The sequence below is a fragment of the Pteropus medius genome, unplaced genomic scaffold (assembly GCF_902729225.1).
Source record: "Pteropus medius unplaced genomic scaffold, Ma_sr-lr_union100, whole genome shotgun sequence".
Taxonomy (NCBI): Eukaryota; Metazoa; Chordata; class Mammalia; order Chiroptera; family Pteropodidae; genus Pteropus; species Pteropus medius.
Genome location: NW_024354875.1, coordinates 39,516,768 through 39,534,525, shown reverse-complemented (window position 1 = coordinate 39,534,525; position 17,758 = coordinate 39,516,768). Strand labels below are relative to the sequence as shown.

The 17,758-nt window shown below is 33.1% G+C and overlaps 1 protein-coding gene across 1 annotated transcript in view; it reads left to right on the top strand.

Annotated features, from left to right (window-relative positions):
• The window catches only part of CERKL (CERK like autophagy regulator), a 95,530-nt gene that overhangs the window by 34,211 nt on the left and 43,561 nt on the right, over window positions 1-17,758 (top strand). The window contains exon 2 of the mRNA XM_039855248.1: window positions 5,837-6,079. Within this exon, the coding sequence (XP_039711182.1) occupies window positions 5,837-6,079 (243 nt within the window). The remainder of the gene's footprint in view (window positions 1-5,836; window positions 6,080-17,758) is intronic.

The window sequence follows — 17,758 nt, the reverse complement described above, 5'->3', positions numbered from 1 at the left end:
TTGTGAGGATTAAACAAGATAGTACATGTAAAGTACTTAGGGTCATGTCTGGCTTATAGCACATGCTCATTAAATATTAGCTACCCTTTTTAGGAAATGGAATTATAAAAATTAAAACAGGTAATATGATCAGGAGCAATTTTAGTATAAACAAAGGAAACCATCTTTTTCAATTGGTACAGAAAATTTTCATTGTAGAAAAATTAGAAATTCATGTACACTAAATCACAATCTCACTGTCCATCCAAGTTTTCACATATACATGCATATATGTGCATATGAAAATATATATTATGTATTCCGTAAACAAAAGAATAATGGACATATGCTATACTATTTTTGACACTTTTCTAGTCAGACGTCGTCTATATTAGCATTCTGTTATACGAATATATTTTACAGAACCAATACTCTCGCACATTTAGGGTGTTTCCAAGTTTCACTCAAATATTGCTTGGTTAAACATTCTTTTAGCTAAATTGTGCATACTGTTTATTCCTTTAGGATAAATTCCTGGAAGTAAATTGCTATATCTAAAATATGCATATTTTAAAACATTTTCCTTTTTCTACGTTCTTAAAACGTGTAAAACATAATACTGATTACAGAAAGGGAAAATTATGGAGGTTTATAAGAAAAAAATAATCTTATACTCCCTAACTCATATTTTTAATTGGTGACCAATGTTAAGTTTCCTGTATGTTTTCCACCTGGGTTTATTTTTTCTCTTTTTAATGAAAGTGCAATCACATCCCTCAGATTACTTTGTAACTTGCTTTTATTTCACTATTTATGCCTCTTAACACAAATGCCTTTCCAAACCAGATCAGAGATCTAACTTGCTCATTTATGAGCTGTGGAAGACTGTGATTCAACCATCCTCCTATTGAAGAACATGAATATTGCTTCAAATAGTTTTGCTATTATAAATACTGCTGCAATTAACATTTTGAAATCGTTTGATACATATTCCCAACTTGTTCTCCAGCAGTTACCATTTTTACATTTCCATCAGCACTGGGACTGGTTCCCTTTACGCACACCATCATTGAGCGTTATTTTTGATCTCGTGCCAATCTAAAAGGCAAAAAATGATATCTTGTTGTTTTAATTTGCATTTCTTTGATTACTAATTAGATTGAACTTTCTCATATGTTCATTGGTCAATTTGCATTTCTTCTTTTGTGAAATGCCTGTCTAGAGTCTTACATATTTTTCCACTACGGTGTTTCTTTTCTTGATTAGATAGATTATTTAACTGTCATATGTCGCAGTATTTCTGCCCAGTTGGCCTTTGCTTGTGACTTCTAATGAGTCTTTAGATACTTAACATTAAATAACTTTTATGTTAAGTATCTCAGTTTCTGTATGTCTGCCTATACTGTCGTACTTAAGGCTTTACTAATTTATGGTTATATATAAAGTTCTTTTTAATCTAGAAATATTAGTGTATATTATGAGATAGAGCTCTATTTTTTTAAAGATTAACCAATTCTAAATCACCTTTTCATGAATATTTCCCACTGAACTTATATGGCATCATTATCACATTAGTGAGTTTTTAAATATATAAAAGTGTTTCTTAGGGCCATTCATTTATATAATCCTAGATATTTTAATTATTATAGATTTACAAAATATCTGATCAGGCATGTAATCTCCCTCATTACTGTACTTTTAAAACCTTTTCTTTGTTAATGTAATATGTTTACAATCAAGAAAATTTACAATCATGTGATTTAGGTTCCTTTCCCCGTTACATCAAAGAAAATACCAATGAGATTTTGATTGGGATCGCATTACAAGTAGTCATTAATAACTAGAATACTGGCCTGGAAAATATGTAATCTTAGACCTTGGTATGTCTCCATTGACTAATTCTTTGTCTCAGTATATTTTGAATGATTCCCCCCAATGTTAGTCCAGGATTATTTTGCTAAGTTTATTCCTAGGTATAATATGCTAATTTGCATGGAATATCTTTATCTCCATTCTGCCTCCTTTCTGGATATTAATATATTTGTAACCAGCTTCCTTACTGGGTATTCTTTTTAGTTCTAATGATTTTAAGTTGATTCTTTTTTGGATTATACAAATATATTGTGATATCATTTATAAATAGTTATAGTTCAGCTCCCCTTTGGCCCCTTCCATTGCCAATGGTTTCCTTTTATTTCATTTTCTTTATGGATTGATCAGAATGTCCAGAATAATTGAGAACGGTAAGAATAATAATAGGTATTCTTGCCCTGTTTCCAGAATTTCTTCTAGTTTTTGCCACAAAGTTTGATCTTGGCTGTTGGTTTAGTATCTTTAAATTTGCGACTTATAAGAAGTTGTAAATTAGAATAGTCATTGAATTATTTACTGTCAAAATAAAGCCCACATGGTAAAAAAAAAAAAATTCAGAGTATTATACAGGACTTCAAGTGAAAAGAGTTTATTTCTTCCATTTTTTTTTTCTTTCCCTCAGTGGTTCTTTGTTCCCTCCCTTTCTCCCTCTCTTGCTTCCTTTCTTTTTTTCCATGCTCCTTTCCTTGGAGCTTGTATTTGCTGTGCATCTGATACGTAAAAAAATTAAATTTGTGTGAGACACAAGGTTATGACCCATATTATAAGATTAGCCTAGAAGAAGTTATCTGCAACATATACATAGGACTAATTTCAAGAATATTTGAAGGATTCCTACAAATTAGTAAGAAACCCAAACAGAAGTAGGGAAATGCCTGTATGGAGAGAAAACTTTTAAGAAATGCTAATGAAAAATAAATGAAAAGATATTCAACTTTATTGTTTTACTAACCGATTTTTGGAAAAGTATCCACAGATTTAATCTAGGATACAAATTGTTTTAAGGGTAGGTAAGTGGTACAACTTACCTGTACACATTGAGCTATATGAAGCAGACACCCAGCAGCACCTGTATATTGAAGGCTAGCTTCTTTCCACTTTACAGGGCAGCATTTACTATATAATTCATTATGTGCCATAGAATGACGATTTGTCAGGACCTTTGACAGGCCTGCTGCGTTTCATTCTTGCAGGTAGAGGAAGGATGTAAGATCTCCCTGGTCCCTCTCAAGTATTCTAGAGACCCTGGCCATATGCCTATCTGCTCAGCAAGTACAAATAACTTATAATAAGCTCACTGGTTACAAATACATTACTGATAATTTACTGTGAAAGGGCTTGATTTCCCTTGTATACAAATCATACTGTCCAGCTTTTAGTTTCTAATATATTCTTCCCTAAAAGGAACTAGAACTGCTTGAGGAATCCAGATGAGCTTGAAACACTTTGCTGTTAAAAGAAAGATTATTTTCAAAGCTATCTGAAGGTCGTAACAAAGTAGGCAGTTTGGAGGAACTCTCACTGCTCAGTGTGTGACAATTTGGAATATCAAAATGGAAACAGGAATTTTAGTTAATTGAAAAGTCGAGTCTGTTAAGTCATAATGTCGTTATTATGATCAAAGGGAACAGACAATTAAAAATATGCTAAAGAAGCATTCTCAAAGTGTGGTCTAGGGTCCTTTCAGGGTGTCAGTGTGATCAAAGCTGTTTTCATAATACTACTAAGATCTTATTTGTTATTTTCACTCTCATCGTCTCCCAAGGATACAGTGGAGCTTTCCGGAGGCTATGAGATCTGTGGTGACATCATAGCCTTCATGGCTAATGGAGTGTATGCTTTGTATTCTTCTGTTTTAAAAGTATTGATTTTTAACATCTAATACAGTAAATATCGATAGATATAACCTACATAAATAAAAGTCATTTTATTTGGGGCCCTCCATCTTTAAGAATGTAAGCAGATTCTGAGGCCAAAGAGTTTGAGAACCATTATGCTAGAGAAAGTAAATCTGACCAATATAGGTTAATCTGTTAGTATTTACATAAAAGGGATGAGGTGAATCACTCAGTTCATTAAGGCATGTGGAACATTTTGGCTTACACTGATATGGTACTTCCACTTTATTGATTAGTTTAAGTGATGATTATAGTAATAGGGTTGATTCGTTTTCTAAAACAAATGTTTCCTGTTGAATTGATATTTGGAGATCATTGATTTTTAGATAGATCTCTGGGCGGCAGTAAGTGTGGACTGTAGGCAGACATGAAGCCTGAGCCTTCTGAGGAAATGACAGGCCTGAAAAATTGACATTGGGTTCACCTTATTCTACCACTATAAGCATTGAGAAAAGATTTCGTTTCTTTTTAAGCGGTACATGTGCTTGTGAGCAAATGGGCTATAGTTTGCAGAATGGTTGGGAGAGGCCAAAAAATCTTCCTGAGAATGCAGAGAAGGAACTTCTTAAAGTCCCTGAAAGTCCTTGCTCCAGTCTGAGAAGACCTTTGAGCCTGGTTAAGGGCTAAGGATACTGAGATAGAGCCTCTGCTTTCTGGGGCTATTTTAGCAGTGGTGTCGGTTCTGTTTTGGTTTTTTCTGATTAATTCTTTTCCTATTATGTGTCATATTTTTCTGCTTCTTTATATGCATAGTGGTTTTTGATTGAGAGATATTTACCATATAGACTTACTGAATATTTTAGTATTTCTATAAATATTCTTGAGCTTTGTTCTATATTATAGTTACTTGGAAACAGTTCAATCTTTTTGAGGCTCATTTTTAAACTGTTAGGTGGATTCAGAACAGCCTTTGGTCAGCTCACTAATGAGATAATACTTTTTTAAGTACTCTCTCTAATGTCCCATGAATTTCAGTAGTTTTGAACTTTGGCTGGTGGCGTCTCTGAGCATCATTTTCTTCAGTCCCTTCCCTGGCCTCACACATCTGCTGATTCATACTCAGCTGAAGATTCAGGGGATGCCTTTGCAGATCTGCAAAGTTCTCTCTCTGTGCAGCTCTCTCTTTAGTAATTTGCCTAGTAAACTCTATTCATCTTAGATTGCCTGGAGTCCTAACTCCTCCTCAACTCAGGGATACCGCCAAGCCCCACAGGGTTCCCCTACCTGCACTGAGGCCTGGAATCCTCTCTGGGCAGTTGGCGAGGCAATCATCTGGCTCCTTCATTGCCCCTTTCTCAGCAATCACTGTCCTGTGCCACCTCATGACTAACGTCTGAAAACTGAAGTTTCATATATCTTATGTGTTTTTTGAGTTGTTTCAGATGGAAGTAAAACCAGTCCCTGTGATTCCATGTTAGCCAAACTAGAAGTTTTAGAAGTACTTTTGAAAAAGTATAAGATAACTCCTACTTTGCAGTCACTTAAAATGGCCCTTTACTACAATTATTTTCTGGTCTGTGGTTAAACAGTAAAATTTCATGCCACTATAAAATAAAATCATTGTGGACACATTCAAGTGGGTCTTTTTAGATTAGCAGGAATTCATAATGTTTTATACTCACAGTAATCTTACTCTGCTTCCTTTTTGCACATGTGTTATTTTACCTGGAATGTATATTTTCTTTACTTTAAATGTTGCCTTCAACAACCTGTCATAAACTCAGTTCTGTTAGTGAATTCTGTTCTTTCCATTACTTTATTCTGTCCTTGTTAGTACTCTTATATGATACTAAATGATTATTACTGAAATGTTGCTTTGTGTTCTTGGTATTGTTCAGACATTGAATATCCTCAGGTTCTAAATGTCCTAGGACTTGTGTGATAGGACTTCTTCCATTTTTCTATTTTTCCTTTTGGGGAAAATAGACCCATTTTTTTTTCTTCCCTCCCCATTTTATATAGGGATTGACATAAATAACAATCAGTAAAATTACAAATGAGAAATATCTTCTGGATTTTTACTATTTATTATTTATACATATAAGATGGACCACTGGTTTTGATTGGAAAACTTAATTTCTTTTCAGGTGATTCCAAGTATGACTTGCTATGTAAAGAAGAATTTATTGAACTCAAGGACATATTCTCTGTCAAGCTGAAACGGCGTTATTTTGCTAAACAGCAAAGAAATGGTACTTTCTTGGGTATCACACTCTTCATTTGTTTAAAAAAAGAACAAAATAAATTAAAGGATTCTACACTTGATCTTATTAACTTTAGTGAAGACTACTGCAATGTATGGTTTATACAGTTCAAGAAAACTTTAGAAGGTAAGAACACTTCATGGGAATTTTTAATGGGTCTAATTTCCTTGATAAGGGTTATTAATCTAAACATGATGTACGTATGAGCACAACAATTCTTCCTTATTTTGAGGTAGTTTCCTTCTAATCCTAGTTGAAGTGTTTTATTCAGAAAAGGGTAATGAGTTTTATCACATGCCTTTTCTTCATTGATATGATCATATTTTTTTCCTTCATTTCATTAATGTGGTGTATTACATTGATGTTCATATGTCGAACCATCCTTGCGTTATAGGAGTAAATCTCATTTGATTATGATGTGTAATTCTTTTGTTGTCGAATTGCATTTGTAGGTATTTCGTTGAGGATTTTTAAATCAATATTTATAAGAAATATTGGTCTGTAGTTTTTTGTTTTTTCATAATTTTTTCATAATTTTCATAATATTTTTATAATATCAGGATAGTGTTGGCTACATGGAATGAGTTAGGAAGTAACTCCAAATGACCACTCCTATGAAGAAACTTTGATAATCTGAAATAACACAATTCTTAATTTAGTTCACTTGAGAGTTGTTTTTAAGAATGTATATGTCTCTTGGGCTTATATTAAAATTTATTTTCCTTATACCTATACATTGATGGCAAGTGCATGTAAATACTGCCTGACTTGAGAATAACACTTTTTGAATATAATATTTAAGTTGTTTATTTCAGGATAGATTTTTCTAAAGGTAGATATCCAGAGAAAAGAGAACATATTTACTAGAATATTATCTCCTAATGACTTCAGTATATCTGAAATTTTGTGTCATTTATATATTACATACTAAATAAAATGCATAAATACAAATACAGTGCAATTTGGCTTCTTAGACAGTATCATGTTAAACCGAGTTTTAGGATTGATTTTTTTTCATAGATTTTAAATCTTGCTTGCTTTCTTTTTAGTTCATTTCTTTATGTTTGCCAGGTTGATCAGGGTAAAAGCACCTGGTGTGGTGTATGGTGCAGTTTGGAGTAAGGTGACACAAGACAGAGATGGGCACCAGACAAAGAGCAGGCCCATGATGATGTTAGAAAGTTTTAACCCAGGCATCATTAATCAAGAAATCTGACGACCCCAGTTGCGTAAGGGCAGTCAACTGATAAGGTGACACTCATAGAAGATAAACTGATATAACAGAGTAAAATTAGGTGGCCCTGTTGTTAAGTGGCCCCCATGCATTCTTGTTAGCCCTTTTGGGACCTTCAAGGAGACCTGATTCTTTCAAGAAGACAAGAAACCACAGAGGCCATAGTTTAATTAATCTCTCCGAAAATAGAGCACACACACACACACACACGTGTATATATATTTAACTAAAAGCATTCTACTCTAATAGTGGGTCTTTTATAGCGTTATTTTAAATTCATGTCAGAAGAGATTTTTTTTAGAGCTAAAATAAAAATAAAATATTAGTTCAATTGAATTAAATTTCAATTATATGGGCAGGTACTCATGAGACTTGCGTGGCCTATAAAATAAGAACATGTCATTTGATAGGAGAGGCAAAACTCTTCCTTGCATCGAAGAGCTGAGGAACTTTTCCCATGGGACTTATGAGAGGCTAGCTGAGTGATGTGAGAGGCAACTTCCTCAATATATCTTACCCATAAACCCAATTGTGAGTAAGCAGAGGACATCATGATGAAGCTCAATTTTGTAAAAGCAATTTTATAGGAGTAGAGGGACTTGTCCAAAAAAATAAATACAAACCAAAACACTTTCAAATATTTTTTCAGCTTGATGAATGATGGTTTGGCCTGATCTAGGGGTAAAATCTAGACAAATTATAGAGATGAATAAACTACATATCTTTTAGGCCTTCATCTTTTGGGAATGTTGCTTTTTGTACCTTCGATTTTGATGAGTTGGAGACAAGTAAAATACATGAGGTCAAATTCTCTGGCATGATTCTGAAGTATAGAGTTTGCTGATTAAAAGCAATAGATTGACTTTTGAAATCAACCAATACAAACAAAACAGGGCTGAAATCATCTAATAAAAATAAAGGAACGTAACCAAGATAGGCTGAATGAATGACTGCCCTATCTCTGCCCCCAAGTGGATTCAGCAGATCCTTCTAGAGGAGCCAACTCCTCCACCTCCCACGCCTCAAAATGACAGATCAGGGTCAGCTTCATCATACAAAAACGAATGGTCAAGGCTCCAAAGCTCTTTACCAAATGTTATACCTACACCTTCTTTTTAAGGTTACAATCTTAGATTTTTCTTGATGTTTCACTTTCAAATCCATGTAATCCAGATATTCATGAAAGTGTCTATCATCTGAGAGTCAAATACAATTGACTAAAGCCTCATTCCATGTGTCTTTCCTAATCTTTCTGGGATGAGGGTGATTGCTTCCTACTTCCTGGTTCTCTCTGGCTCTGATTTCCATGAAATTATGTTTATTTGTGAAGTAACTTCCTGCATCACATCCATTGTCCCTGCTCTGTGCCACACTGCAGCAGGTTTGGCAGATGGCGATGGTTCGTTGGTTTCCAATTTTTTTTTAAGTACTCACCCAAGGAATTTGTGTTCGAAGCAGACTTAAGTTTGAGGCAGGGTTGGGGAATTTAGAAGTTTACATCACAAAAATAAAAATGACTTACAGTTGATTATTATACATCAATATTTTAAGTCCAAAGACCTTGATTTTAACTGGTGCCGTGGCAGGACCAGAAGACTAAAAAATTTTTTTTGCATTGATTTATTCAAATGTTTTCTTTAATTAGCAAATGGAGTTTTTTTCCTGCCAGCCTTTTATGTATTTTCCCCCTTTTTTCTGTCTCTTAAACATGAAGAAGACAATAAAAGCTTCAACTAGTTGGTCTGTTAGTCTAATTAGTCTAACAATTATAATTTTAGTATATTTAGATATTAAAAGTTTTCTTCAAATATGCACATTTATATTTCAAACTAGAATAATGAATAAGTTGTGATGAATTTTTGAGGTAAGAACAAACTAGCAGCACTAGGAGAAGAAGGCAACTCAAATAAATTCTAAGACCGATTGACAGAGTGACCAGATTTTGGTGGGTATATAAATATTAAAATGGAGTCTTAGAACTGTTTCTATTTTTTTGAAAATAAATTAAGTCCTTTTACATTCTAATTTTTTTAACACAGTTGAGCACAGCATTTTTAAAAGTCTTACTAATAGAAAAGTTACTGTAATTTTATTCACTAATAGGCAATATAGATTAATTCATCCAACATACATTTTGTATTAGGCACTATATTAAGTGCTGGGACTACAAAAATTAATGAGATTTAATCCTTATAAAACACTTTTGCCCTGGGAGACAGATAAAAAAACTTGTAAAGGTGTTAAGGGTTACATTGAAAATATGAAACAATAAAGATCATAAGCATTGATCATTAATTCAGAAATTCAGATCTTTAAAAAACATATTTGATTAAGGCTGATATGTAGTCATTAATAAGTCTAATACATAGTCTTTGTGGTGAAAGCCATTTAACAGTCTTTTTTTGCTTTTTTATGCTTGTGATACAAAGATAAACATGCTCAATCTTTAAATAAAGCATCTGTGTACACTAGATATATTAATCTTTATTCAATTAGAGTGTGATTTAGTCTCTGCATATTTGGGTTTTCTGGAAATGATGAATTGCAAGCTCCTCTGAATTCTGAACCAACGTTTCTTCTAGACACTATAATCTATACTTTAAAGCATATTCATATTTGAGGTATATTGCAGTATTCTGTTGGAGACGTTTGGCAGACTGGCATTTTGAGAGGAATACATGAAAAGGTGAAGAAGAAGAGTTGATGTGATGGGAATAGATTAAAGCTTGCAAAGAACTAAATACAGAATCTTGGGGGAATACTGATATATTTAAATTGGCAGAGAAAGTAATAGAACTAAAAATAACAGAAATGGTCAAAGAAAAGAAACCTTACAGGACCATTGAATTTTGTTATATTTAGGTTTCGTTAATTTATTTTTAATATTTAATGGTTAACCAGAGACAATTAAGAAAGGTATTTTTTGAACATATTTGGTTATTTCTGATAATTTTCTGTTTCATTTTTTAAAATTAAATTTATTGGGGTGACATTGGTTAAAATTATATAGATTTCAGGTGTACAATTCAATAGTACATCATCTGTATATTGCATTGTGTTTTCACCCCCCCGAAGTCAAATCTCTTTCCGTCACCATATATTTGACCCCCATTACCTTATCTACCCCCCATTCCCTCTGGTAACCACTTAACTGTTGTCTGTGTCGATGAGTTTTTGTTTATTTGTTGCTTTCAGTTTTATATCCCACTTCTGAGTGAAATCATATGTTTCTCAACTTTTTCTTATTTTGCTTAGCGTGATTATTTCGATTCATTTATGCTAATTTCATAAATAGGCCAATGTAAATGAGTCATATTGATTAAATACATTTTGTCCTAATACTGTAGCATGCCCTTCTCACTCAACAGCCTTACTCAGTTTTCAGCTATGAAAAATAAAATGGAAAAATTATTTAAATACTTGTTTTTATTCCTAAGAAGAGTAATTTTTCCTAGTTTCCTACTAGATGTCAAATCTAGTTCCCATATGATAATAAAATTGGTCTTCATTGGATGTTTTCCTTAATAGCAAAAAACCAAGGCTTTTTAGAATATTAATTTTGTTTAATAATTATAGTCGTGTATAAGAAAATCATGGTGAAATATATTTTTGGTTTATTTTATCCAAACTATATCATCAATTATCATAAACCAGGCAGAATTTTTCTTAGCAGAGGAACAGAATGTGAAGTTTTACTTGGATATGCTGCCAAATGATTTACTTATAAGCAAAAATAAACTGGAAATCAACATTACAATGATTATTTTAAAGTGAGCAGTTGTTATATGTCAAAAAGTATGATAGCTTTAGACATTTGGTTGTGCAGTATTTGAATTGGCAACACTTGTCTCTTCGGGGAGAAGTTATTTTCTGCAAGAACATTCTGTCTGAAATATGGGTAGTTTCTCTTTCGATGCACTGAAAAAGTGATATGAGTCTTTGTTTTATAACCAGTTAAATTGGACATTAAAATCATGCATGTCACTTCTGAATATGTTTTATATATTATAGTAATGTGAAAACCGATTAAATATATATTACTTCATTTACATGTTAATATCAAAGTCCAGTCCCATTTGAAGTACTTGGTCCAATGAAGATGTGATGTCTCTCTCCTGTCGTGGGGAGTGTCACGTTACCACATTCCCCAGGATATGCCTCCCTGAGTAGAATCCACACCTGCCACTCACTCTTGGGCAAGTAGTTCTTAATTGATATGTTTTATATTTAGTAGTTCTGGGTAAGGCTTTGTTTAAACAAAGCTTCCAAAACAGTTAAAAATCTTTGATTTAGTGATTCCCAGTGATTATAACTTGTTAGTATATTTTAACCTGTGACGCTTTTTTTGTTCACTTCCAGGCTTACAGAGACCTCATGTTTTTTAGCTACTCAAATACACATTTACTATGGCAATCACAGATTTGGAACTATAGTAGTAATTTTTTAAAATAAAAGTTACTTATTAAATATATATTTAAATGAATTTTCCTTTCTATAACTTTATAAGATATTGCTTACCAATCAATTTGCAGGTAAGAAAAATATATTTTATCAAATCAAAGATTGAAATCAAATTAAAAAATAAGTTTACATAGAATTTTTTTTTCTTCTTAAACTTTCTAAGCAGGACATTCAGAAGAAAACAGTGAAATTAAACTAATTCCTTTTAATTTCATAATGACTCATAGCACTATTTAGCTTTTTGAAGGACATTAACATACTAAAAAGAAAATCTTTCAAAAACCAAACTTCTAATTTTATCACATTTGTAACTGAAAATATAAACATGGAGATATTATTATGGAAAATTTGTGTAATAAAGAATATAGAAAATTTATCTCGAACCTAGAGAATTCCAGTTTTACTCTTGAGCCATTTCCATTCTAGCAATTGACAGTGTGAAAAATCACCACGAGTAAGAGTCTGCATACATAATAAACTGTAGCAGTAGATCCCCACGAATGTCACATGATAGAACAAGCACAAAATATGAAAAAAGTACACTTAAAATGATCAAACAAAAAGTGAAATCGAAAACATAAAAGAATAGGTGCAATCGAAAAAGATAGAATTTTTGCTATGATGTATGTATGTGTAAATTTCATTTTTCAAAAATTCATCCTTCTCAGGATTTGCTGTTTGTGAATCTGAATTCAGAGGCCTTTTGATTACATAGGTTCAGATCGAGCTAGGCAGGAGTTTCCTTGTTTCTTCAGTGAGTCTAAAGTGTTGCCTGAGCCAGGAACCACAGATGTTGAAGACTGAACAACACAAGTTTGATTTAATGAATATATGTAAAACTCTGCACTCCTTATTTACTGAAGCTACCTTTGCGGAGTTAATTATAGGTGGAGAACATTCTATATTCTTATTACATTAAATACTTTTACAGATTAGCCAACGCCTATTCCTGAATCATGTACTGTTATCACTTATTTCTTGGGACTGCTTTGCAAAAGCCTATTAAAGACTGACAGGCATGCCAAGGGTTTGTCTTGTCACCTTCAGTTTCTTTTCTTACTAGTATCAGCTTTATCTCACAGTCATTACTCTTTCAGCTGAAGGCAAACTAGAATTATCCCTTTACAAACAATTAATGCTGTTTATACTTGAATGACTGACACAAGGCCATCTTTCCAAGTACTTCTCACTGGCCTCTACAGCATTATTATCCTAGGGGAGGTATATATTTTTACATGTAGTTCATTATAATTATATTTACAAGCAATTGGCATCTTATAGAAGAAAACTATATTCCTGCTTTAGTCATTGACAGAGTATGTTGAGAATAGGAGTTGAGGTGGGTGCATTCTCAAGTTATTTCTGATAAATTCTTTAGATAAAAATCTTTTTGACTGTGTCTTTTCTGTAACTAAATTTTTTCTCTGGAGAAAAAAATTAAGTGTACTTTTTCATATCATGTGATTATATTCAAAAGGCCAAGATTTTCTCTAAATATGTCCAATAAAATGTTGAATGATGTTTTTATGCTGTTAAACAAGTTAACATTTTTTCTTTACTGAATTAGAGAAGTTATTACTTTAAAATTTTAAGTCAGTGATAATAGCTGACATTTATTAGCCATTTACTATGTGTCACATTTGTAAGCAATTTTTTTATAAGTTAGCTCATTAAATCTCATAATAGCATCAAAAACTACACATATGTTCTCATATAAAAAGGGGAATAATACTTATGTGTTTTGTTAGGTTCGAGGAATTAAAATAATGCATGACTTAGCAAATAGTAGAATTAAGTAATTTATTATTCTCATTATCATCTCTTAGCTTATACATGAGAAAACTAAGACTTGAAATAGTTTAAAAATTGGCTAAACTGAGGTTAAACAGCTAGTATGTGGTACAGGAGCTGGGAACAAATCTTTATCTGTCTGAATCTGGAGCATGAACCTTAAAACCACTCTACTGCCTTCCAGGTCAGTGGGATACTCTACAATCCTTAACTATATGATATTTACAGTACAGTTTAGACTCTTATATCGAAAAAAGGACTTTCAACACTTTTCTTGTTCTGTATGAGGTGCGTCATCTTGTTTGAAGATTATCCCTTTCTTGTGTTCTTTTTCCAAAATCATGATTAAGAACTCTAGAGTCTTGGAGTTCTAAAGCTCACCCCCAACATTTCTCATCATGACTATCACCATCTTAAGATTTTTCAAGTGCTTTGGCATGAATTGGGTATACACTATGAAAAAGATGGCAGACATTTCTTTTTATTAGCCTAAAGGAATTTAGAAACATATATAAACACACTGGTTTGTTACCAATTTGCAGGTTTTATCTTTAGCAGAGTTTCTGAAGCAAAAGACAAAGCCCACAAGACGGATTAAAAATTAGATCAATCCTTAGATGAAAGTATAATGGATTGTCATTTAACAACTTTTTCACTGGGAAGAAATAAAGTACAAAGTAATAAACAGCCTTCTCACAGTATGCATAAGTAGGAAATACATAATATTTTATATTAAGTGACAAATTATTATTAAGCCCCTGGCATTCATTAGACTACCATTAATGGTAATGAAATTGTGTGGTATTTAGATATTACATGTAACTCCAGGAATTTTATCATTATCTTGTATGAATGTATTTGCTGCTGTTTGAGGCAGGTAGGTGGATATTTGCAAAAACCACATGCTGAAGCATTGTGATATCTTCAAATCAATCATACTTTCTCTTTATCATCATTAAAGGGAAAACATCTATTTTTAAAAATTCTTTGAAAAATTACTGTAAGTAGAAAATTATGTATTTTGAAAAGGTACATTTTCTGTTTCTACTAGTCATATGCTTTAGTTGTCTTTCTGATGAAAAGAAAAGAGATGCAAAGGTGAAGCCTGCTTCTGTGGTTAGGTTCCTGGGCACTCTGCAGCATCTGTGCCAGGCGGTGTTCTCTCATACCTCAGTGCCTTCCCACTTGCTAAATAAGTGGCAAAGCTAGGAACTTTGATCTGTTTAGAGTGCTCCTCACCTCTTTGACCAGTGAAATCCAGTTTGCAATTCAAGGCCTGGTGTAACCAGCAGATACTCTGCAAAGCTGAACCATGCAGCAAAATCAGGCACTTTCTTTTTTAGGTTTGGTAGCATTTTTTTTTTTTTTTTTTTTACCTCTGATGGACCATGCGATTGCTTACATTTTAATTGTTTGCATATATAGGTACCTTATTAGACTTCGAGCTCTTTTGAGCACGGTTTTTAAGCATGTGGAACAGAGTTTCACATACAGTAAGTACTCCTTAAATGTTGTTATTCTATTTCTAACACGGCCATGGAACCTAGCTCAGTAAATGTTGGTGAAGTGAACTGAATATATTGCTTGTCTGCTGTTAGGCATTGTCCTAGATGCTTTTGACATAAACCAAATTATTTAATATTTATCATAACAACCTTGGTTGTGGTCAAGATTTTTTTCTTTTAATCCCCAAAGATAGCTAAGAAAACAGAACTCTTGAGACATTGATTGACTTGCCCTGGGTCATGCAGTTATAAAGCAGTGGAATAAGTTTCAAATCCAGACTCTTCTAACTAAAAAAATCTACCTGTTTTTCACTATGCTACACTGCCTCCCAACAAAAAAGATTTAAAACCTTAATATATTTTTTAAAAGAGTATTGGTTTCTTGAAATGCAGAGTATAACTGACTGTGCTATGTTTTTAGAACTTGAAACTAAATACATTACTGTCAAGTATATTTTTTAAAAAAAGTATGGCAGCACTAGAAATTTATGGAATATGAGAAGCTGATAAAAATCGGTTAGCTGAAAAAGCCATCTAGTGTTGAAACCTTGTTATTGGCAAAGGAGAAGTTCCCTCTGAAATCTAAGACAGGGCTTTCCTATTCTTGCTGTTTGGAGCAGCAAGGCTGGAAGGCTCAAACGGTCTGACAGGATACATGCTCCATTTTTACCCGTGGTTTTCTTTCCAGTAGGAAAGCATTATTCTTTAGATACTTCTGAATGTCCTATCAAAAATAAAGATTTCCATTTTGCAATATGTAAAGACTTTCAAGTTCAAGCTCCACAAATTGTTCTGAAACTTCTTCAAGTGAACACCGCAGATACTAGTGAATATCAGAGATAGATAGGGTGACTTAGTCCTGACCGACCAGATGGGTAGAAAGGATGATCACTCTAGGATAACATGGCTGCGTCCTTCCCCCGCCCCCTTTTTTTAAAATAAATTTGTTATGTTACATTTTGTACGTTTAAGGTGTACAGCATGTTACTTGGATATATTTATATATTGTAATACATTGCCATTTAAGGAATCTATCACATTACATGATTATAACAGTATTATCTATTTCATTATACTGTATGTTGGGTCTCTGTGACTTATGTACTACTCGTTACAAGTTTATGCCCTTAAACTTCAATCAGTCTTATAGCCGCATGCCCCATCTTCTGGTAGCCAACATTTTACTGATATTTATTTATTTATTTTTTATTTTTTTTTACAGGTTTGATTTTTTTAGATTTCACATATAAGTGATATCATACGGTACTTATTTTTGTCTGACTTATCCACTTAGCATAATGTGCTCAAGGTCCATCCCTGTTGTCACAAATGGCTAGATATTCTCCTTTTTCTCATGGCTGAATAATATTATTCCAGTGTGTGTGTATACCACAGCTTTTTCTTCTTTACTTGAATGAACATGCATCATTGCTGGGTTTATGAATGAGCCATTGTGATGGATGAGATTTTTATTTGGGTGATCTGGTTTTGGTTCCCAGCTTTACAGCTTAGCTGTGTACCTTATCTTCACATCTCCTCTGAACCTTTGGCCTCCTATCTGTAAAATGAAGTTGATAGTGCCAATCTTGCTATGTTGCTGCGATACTTAAACATGCAATGCGTGTTAAACAGTGTGCACTTAGTAAAGGGTAACTTCTTATTCTCATATAGCTCTGCAAATTTTTTTGAGCTTAAGAATTAATAGTCACAAAACCTTTATCCCTTTAATACCAAGTTTAAGCACCTTTAGTGAAAAAGGTGAGAAGGACTGTCAGTTATACTGTAGAATTCATCATTATCACCATTATCATTATGATTTCTTGGTGTGCCAGGGAGTGTACTGTTTCACATATGCCAACTGATATTTTCACATCAGTGAGACAGGTACTATTTATTATCTTTTTTTTTTTTTTTTTTTTAGATAGAGAAAAGGAGACAGAGTAGAGAATTTGCAAAAGGTCACACAACTGTGACATTGTAGAACTGGGATTCAAATGACAATTTGGCTACACAGGCCATGTTCTTAGCTGCCCCCTATACTGTACCAACACACTATTATAGACACCATAGTCTGTAATGTCGCTTTAAAGAAAATCTAATATTAACATAGTGAAGTTTATTAGCTGCTATCTGGTATATTGGTTAGATAGTACTATCCTTATAATTCCTTTCCTGGTTGCATATGTAATTGGGCATCAAATATGTAAAAACTCAAAAAATGATAAAAGCCAAAACTATATTATTTATGGTTATTACATATATAATCTGTTCTATATGTTTGAGGACTGGTTGGTTCTAAAATATTTAATATTTGGCTTTAAATAGTAAGCTCTACTCATGTTAATGTTATATAATTGCTAACATTTTCTTATAGTTGACTAATATACATAAGTAAAATTGATTTTGATCTGGCAATTTTAGATCTGTCAGACCCAAGAGATAAGAGAAAAAAATTAAAACGCTTTTGTCATGAAATCAAATGACTAGAGAGAGGGGGAGGGGGGAATGGGGGGAGAGATGGAGAACTTAGATTTCATGCATTGGAGGATGCGAGTGCCTGGGATTGAAATAAAGGAGCAGGTTTAGGAAGAAAGATAAGCAGATTCCTTTAATACAAATTGAGTTTCCTTTAAGGTTTAGAGGTGAAGACATTTTGAAGAGCCCCTCCTATGTTCTTTTAACCTGCTTCTATCAATTTTAGAGTATTTCTTTACTTTTTGGTACAACAGAATATTCCAGGCTTATCTTGTACCTTCCTTGCCCCAGCCCGGGAATGAGCCATTTCTCTAAGGAACTGTGATTCCTCTTGGTGGG